General features: G+C 44.0%; 1 protein-coding gene across 1 annotated transcript; it reads left to right on the plus strand.

The window, feature by feature from the left end:
- The first annotated feature begins 5,697 nt into the window (after positions 1-5,697).
- On the plus strand, positions 5,698-6,370 carry LOC123446606 (salt stress-induced hydrophobic peptide ESI3). Its single transcript, XM_045123181.1, has 2 exons — positions 5,698-5,875; positions 5,993-6,370. The coding sequence occupies exons 1-2, from the start codon at positions 5,702-5,704 to the stop codon at positions 6,074-6,076; spliced, it is 258 nt and encodes an 85-aa protein (XP_044979116.1). The 5' UTR covers positions 5,698-5,701; the 3' UTR covers positions 6,077-6,370.
- The last annotated feature ends 739 nt before the right edge of the window (positions 6,371-7,109 follow it).

Raw genomic sequence — 7,109 nt, forward strand, 5'->3', positions numbered from 1 at the left:
AACACCAATCCTGATGGTAGATGGAGTGTGCGACGTTTGATCATATCAACCTTGGAAATATTTCCAGCACGTATTGTCACCTCGCCTTTAGCTAGTCTCCGTTTATGCCGTAGCTTTCATTTCGTGTCACTAATTACTTAGCAACCGAACCGGTATCTAATACCCTCGTGCTACTAGGAGTACTAGTAAAGTACACATCAACATCATGTATATCTAATATACTTCTTTCGACTTTTGCCAGCCTTCTTATCTACCAAGTATCTAGAGTTGCTCCGCCTCAGTGACTGTTCCCCTCATTACAGAAGCACTTAGTCTCGGGTTTGGGTTTAATCTTGGGTCTCTTCATTAGTGCAGCAACTGTTTTGCCGTTTCACGAAGTATCCCTTCTAGCCCTTGCCTTTCTTGAAACTTAGTGGTTTTACTAACCATCAACTATTGATGCTCCTTCTTGATTTCTACTTTCGCAGTGTCAAACATCGCGAATCGCTCAAGGATCATTGTATCTATCCTTGATATGTTATAGTTCATCACGAAGCTCTCACAGCTTGGTGGCAGTGACTTTGGAGAACCATCACTATCTCATCTGGAAGATTAACTCCCACTTGATTCAAGCGATTGTCGTACTCAGACAATCTGAGCACATGCTCAATGATTGAGCCTTTCTCCTTTACTTTGTGGACAAAGAATCTTGTCGGAGGTCTCGTACCTCTTAACAAGGGCACAAGCATGAAATCACAATTTCATCTCTTTAGAACATCACTTATGTTTGGTGACGTTTCAAAACGTCTTCGGCGCCTTGCTTATAAGCCATTAAGTATTTTGCACTGAACTATCGTATAGTCATCAGAAACGTGTATGTCGGATGTTCACAGCATCCACAGACGACGCTTGAGGTGCAGCACACCGAGTGGTGCATTAAGGACATAAGCCTTCTGCGCAGCAACGAGGACAATCCTCTGCAAAGTTTGCTACTATCAACTTTCAACTAAATTCCCTCTAGGAACATATAAAAACAGTAGAGCTATAGCGCAAGCTACATCGTAATTCGCAAAGACCATTAGACTATGTTCATGACAATTAGTTAAATTAATCATATTACTTAAGAACTCCCACTCAAAAAGTACATCTCTCTAGTCATTTGAGTGGTACATGATCCAAATCCACTATCTCAAGTCCGATCATCACGTGAGTCGAGAATAGTTTCAGTGGTAAGCATCTCTATGCTAATCACATCAACTATACGATTCATGCTCGACCTTTCGGTCTCATGTGTTCCGAGGCCATGTCTGCACATGCTAGGCTCGTCAAGCTTAACCCGAGTGTTCCGCGTGTGCAACTGTATTGCACCCGTTGTATGTGAACGTTGAGTCTATCACACCCGATCATCATGTGGTGTCTCGAAACGAAGAACTGTCGCAACAGTGCACAGTCGGGGAGAACACAATTCCGTCTTGAAATTTTAGTGAGAGATCACCTCATAATGCTACCGTCGTTCTAAGCAAGATAAGGTGCATAAAGGATTAACATCACATGCAATTCATAAGTGACATGACATGGCCATCATCATGTGCTTCTTGATCTCCATCACCAAAGCACCGGCACGATCTTCTTGTCACCGGTGTCACACCATGATCTCCATCATCATGATCTCCATCAACGTGTCGCCATCGGGGTTGTCGTGCTACTCATGCTATTACTACTAAAGCTACGTCCTAGCAATATAGTAAACGCATCTGCAAGCACAAATGTTAGTTTAAAGACAACCCTATGGCTCCTGCCGGTTGCCGTACCATTGACGTGCAAGTCGATATTATCTATTACAACATGATCATCTCATACATCCAATATATCACATCACATCATTGGCCATATCACATCACAAGCATACCCTGCAAAAACAAGTTAGACGTCCTCTAATTTTGTTGTTGCATGTTTTACGTGGTGACCATGGGTATCTAGTAGGATCGCATCTTACTTACGCAAACACCACAACGGAGATATATGCATTGCTATTTAACCTTATACAAGGACCTTCTCGGTCAAATCCGATTCAACTAAAGTTGGAGAAACCGACACTTGCCAGTCATCTTTGAGCAAAGGGGGTTACTCGTAGCGATGAAACCAGTCTCTCGTAAGCGTACAAGTAATGTCGGTCCAAGCCGCTTCAATCCAACAATGCCGCGGAATCAAGAAAAGACTAAGGAGGGCAGCAAAACGCACATCACCGCCCACAAAAACTTTTGTGTTCTACTCGAGAAGACATCTACGCATGAACCTAAGTCATGATGCCACTTTTGGGGAACGTCGCATGGGAAACAAAAAATTTCCTACGCGCACGAAGACCTATCATGGTGATGTCCATCTACGAGAGGGGATTTCCAATCTACGTGCCCTTGTAGATCGCACAGCAGAAGCGTTAGTGAACGTGGTTGATGTAGTGGAACGTCCTCACGTCCCTCGATCTGCCCCGCGAACCATCCCACGAACCGTCCCGCGATCCGTCCCACGATCTAGTGCCGAACGGACGGCACCTCCGCGTTCAGCACACGTACAGCTCGACGATGATCTCAGCCTTCTTGATCCAGCAAGAGAGACGGAGAGGTAGATGAGTTCTCCGGCAGCGTGATGGCGCTCCGGAGGTTGGTGATGATCTAATCTCGGCAGGGCTCGGCTCGAGCTCCGCAGAGACGCGGTCTAGAGGCAAAACCGTGGAGGTATGTGGTCGGGCTGCCTTGAAAAAGTTGTCTCAAATCAGCCCTAATTGCTCCATATATATAGGATGAGGGAGGGGAGGCTTGCCTTGAGGCTCAAGGAGCCCCAAGGGCTGCGCCACCAAGGGGAGGAGGAGTCCTCCTCCAATCCTAGTCCAACTAGGATTGGAAGGTGGAGTCCTTCTCTCTTTTCCCACCTTTCCTTTTTTTTCTCTTCTTTTGGTTTTTATTTCTCTTGCTCAAGACAGCCTTGGGCTGACCCCACCTACTTGGTGCGCCACCCCCAAGGTCCTTGGGCCCTCCCTGGTGGGTGGTCCCCCCTCCCGGTGAAGATCCAGAACCCATTCGTCATTCCCGGTACATTACCGGTAATGCCCGAAAACCTTCCAGCAACCAAATGAAGTCATCCTATATATCAATCTTTGTTTCCGGACCATTCAGGAAACCCTCGTGACGTCCGTGATCTCATCCGGGACTCCGAACAACATTCGGTAACCAACCATATAACTCAAATACGCATAAAACAACGTCGAACCTTAAGTGTGCAGACCCTGCGGGTTCGAGAACTATGTAGACATGACCCGAGTGACTCCTCGGTCAATATTCAATAGCGGGACCTGGATGCCCATATTGGATCCTACATATTCTACGAAGATCTTATCGTTTGAACCTCAGTGCCAAGGATTCATATAATCCCGTATGTCATTCCCTTTGTCCTTCGGTATGTTACTTGCCCGAGATTCGATCGTCAGTATCCGTATACCTATTTCAATCTTGTTTACCGGCAATCCTCTTTACTCGTTCCGTAATACAAGATCCCGCAACTTACACTAAGTCACATTGCTTGCAAGGCTTGTGTGTGATGTTGTATTACCGAGTGGGCCCCGAGATACCTCTTCGTCACACGGAGTGACAAATCCCAGTCTCGATCCATACTAACTCAACGAACACCTTCGGAGATACCTGTAGAGCATCTTTATAGTCACCCATTTACGTTGCGATGTTTGATACACACAAAGCATTCCTCCGGTGTCAGTGAGTTATATGATCTCATGGTCATAGGAACAAATACTTGACACGCAGAAAACAGTAGCAACAAAATGACACGATCAACATGCTACGTCTTATTAGTTTGGGTCTAGTCCATCACATGATTCTCCTAATGATGTGATCCCGTTATCAAGTGACAACACTTGCCTATGGTCAGGAAACCTTGACCATCTTTGATCAACGAGCTAGTCAACTAGAGGCTTACTAGGGACAGTGTTTTGTCTATGTATCCACACAAGTATTGTTTTTCCAATTAATACAATTATAGCATGGATAATAAACGATTATCATGAACAAAGAAATATAATAATAACTAACTATTATTGCTTCTAGGGCATATTTCCAACAGCTGTACCTTTGCGAATGTTCGCATCCACAAAGGGACTCTTGTATTTATATTCTCTCCTTCTATAAAAATACGATACGCAATTGCGTATTCTGTAAAAAAAGAATTCAATCCATGTTTGACAACAGGCATTTGCTTGCAGATTTCTTCAACATTATATTGAGTCAAAACTCTTACAAGGCCACACATTCTCGAAGGATGAAGAAACATGCTCACACTCTGGCTGGCTATCTGTTACGGATCTTTCTCTAATTGCTCTATCTACTGGAGTAAAGCTTATCGATGTAAAAGTCAGTTCCTTTCCTTTCGGAAAACTCTTCTCTATTGCATTGTTTGAAGAGAATATCATACGGAAACCAACATTTGGTGGAAACTGGTAAAAACCACAAGAAAACTATGTTTTGAAGTTTAGAAAAAACTGAAACAAATACTGGATGTTAAGAGGATGATGTTTTATTGTCACGCAAAATTTCAAATCGTAACACATTACAAATTGTAAGCTATGGAAAAAGAAAATCACCTTTGAATAATGCCAAATAGTAATGTCACTATTCAGCGCTGAAATTTGTCATTTTCGTAGCTCAAATCTCCTAATGTGTTTCAACTTGAAATTTTGTGTGGCAATAAAACATCATTATCTAAACATTCCATTTTTTTGAATTCTTTGAAACTTTAAAATATGATTTTTACAAAGTTTTCGTTGAATGTTGGTTTTCGTACTATGTTCTCCCCACTGTTTGGGATCAGTTCGCGCAACAACAACAAAAAGCCTTCCAAAGTCTGCATAGGCGTTTCGTGGACAACCAAAATTGGGTCTCTAGTACCACGGGCAGCACACAAGAACGAACCCATCACAGCCGTGGATGCTGCAAAAGCAAGGGCTCCAGCTATGAATACTTTGGAAACACCCCAAACGGGGCCGTGCCGACATGCATAGATTTTTCACGGGAGTGCCGACATGCATGGATACAACCAGGCAGGGACACAAAAAGGACAGGCACAGCTCATCGGACAAGAACACGCCACCAGCAAACAGAGATTTTTAAGAGCAAAGGGATTTTAGGGGATGTTTCTTTCTAGGTATTTTTTATGTAGGGACTAAAAAAAGTCCCTTTTAGTCCCATGTGAAAGAAATAGGAGGGACTTTTAGAGATTAAAAGGGGTATCTGAGACTCAAGGAAGAAGTCCCTATGGGAGGGACTTTTTGTGACTTTTTTGGCTCTTTTTCAACAATGCCCCTACTTTTAGCATGTCATTTAATAACTTCTAATATATTTCTAGGAGTAACATGGTCTTTTTGCATGTTATTTAATGACCTCTAGTCCATGTTTGGTTTTTGAAAAGAAACAGGTACGGACTAAAAACTTTTTAGTTGGGACTAAAAAAGTTTTAGGATTTTTTAAAAAACAGGACCTTAGTCTAATCTCCAGAGCTCCAGTATCCAATATTCGCACGCGGCTCCAGAAGAAGATGCTACGTGGAGTGCAGGTGGCCAAGCCGCGTGCAGGCCCGGGGACACGTACACCACCTCCACATCAAACCACACCAGTTACTAAAACAACCCGGAGTCTTGTCTATATAAATGGACGTGTACATGATCTGGCAATCCAAATCAACCAATCCAGGCGCCTCTTTCAGAAGTGAAAGCAAGGAGAAAGAAAGAAACCAGACTCAAGTGAAGCAAACCATGGGCTCTGCAACAGTCTTGGAGGTGATCCTCGCCATCATTCTGCCACCGGTCGGCGTCTTCCTGCGCTACAAACTCGGTGTAAGTGCCTACTCGTTCTATTTGTCTTGCCTACTCGTTCTATTTGTCTACGGGTTTCGTTGAGCCTTATTGTAGTCCCTATCTGATCTGGTTCCTGGCGCGGATGTGTCGATTCAGGTGGAGTTCTGGATCTGTCTCTTGCTGACCATTCTGGGGTACATACCGGGGATCATCTACGCGGTGTATGTGCTGGTGGTTTAAGCAACAGCCTCTGCTGCAGGGTCCGGCGTTTGGACGAGCGAGTCGCTGTGCAAGATCAACTGATGCTCATGCTCTATGGGTTAAGAGAGAATGTATGCGTGTATGTATGGGTTAAGAGAGTATGTGTATGCATGTATCTATTGAATATTGTGGATTTCATTTTTTTTTCTGGAACTCGGTATTGTTGATCCTGTGATGTCACGAGTGTACCTAGCTAGCTCGAGGGCATTTGTAGTAGAGCATTCGTCGGCCACATTGTTTGTGATCTTAAATTTAAAGTATTGGACGTCGAAATGATGGTTCGGAAACCAATCGAAGTGGGAGGTCACTAAAGCTGCAAGTGTTTCCAAAAAAAAAAGATGCTTGATGGAACCATTGAGAAATAAGGCCTTAGAGTAGGGAATTGTTTATACACGGCGCCCCGGCCGAGTCTTCCGCCAGTCGCGCACGGGACGTAGTATTTACTTTTAATCAAGTGGTCCTCGTTCATCCATCCAGCCCATGTACAGCAGACTCTTTCCTAGCCACATATCCAGTGCCTTATCCATCCACCAACCGCTCTTCTTCCTCCTCCATCTCTTCTCGTGGTCATTGAAAAAGCTTCGAAAACATGGAATGAAAAGCTTCAATCCATGAGAAAAAGCTTCAACCATTTAAAAAGCTTCGACTGTTGGTTTGAAAAAGCTTCATGTCCACGATCATGTCCGATCAGTTCGACCGTGAGATGCGCCCCGGCAGATCCCGACCCGCGATGCTGCAACCGTTGACATAAAATGCTACAACCGTTGATGAATAAAGCTGCAACCATACATATAAAAAGCTACAAACGGTCATTGTCATGGGCGGAATGTTGCAACCGTTGACCTAAACTACTTCAACCGTTGATGAACAAAGCTGCAACTGAAACAATAGAGAGCGCCTTAATCGAGTTCTGCTAAAAGACAATAGTTGCAACCCTTTACACAAAAGCTTCGACCGTAGAGGAAAAAAGTTCCAAGCATTGGAAGAGAAAGCTACAACCATACACTGCACA

This window comes from Hordeum vulgare, chromosome 4H (genome assembly GCF_904849725.1).
Source record: "Hordeum vulgare subsp. vulgare chromosome 4H, MorexV3_pseudomolecules_assembly, whole genome shotgun sequence".
Lineage (NCBI taxonomy): Eukaryota > Viridiplantae > Streptophyta > Magnoliopsida > Poales > Poaceae > Hordeum > Hordeum vulgare.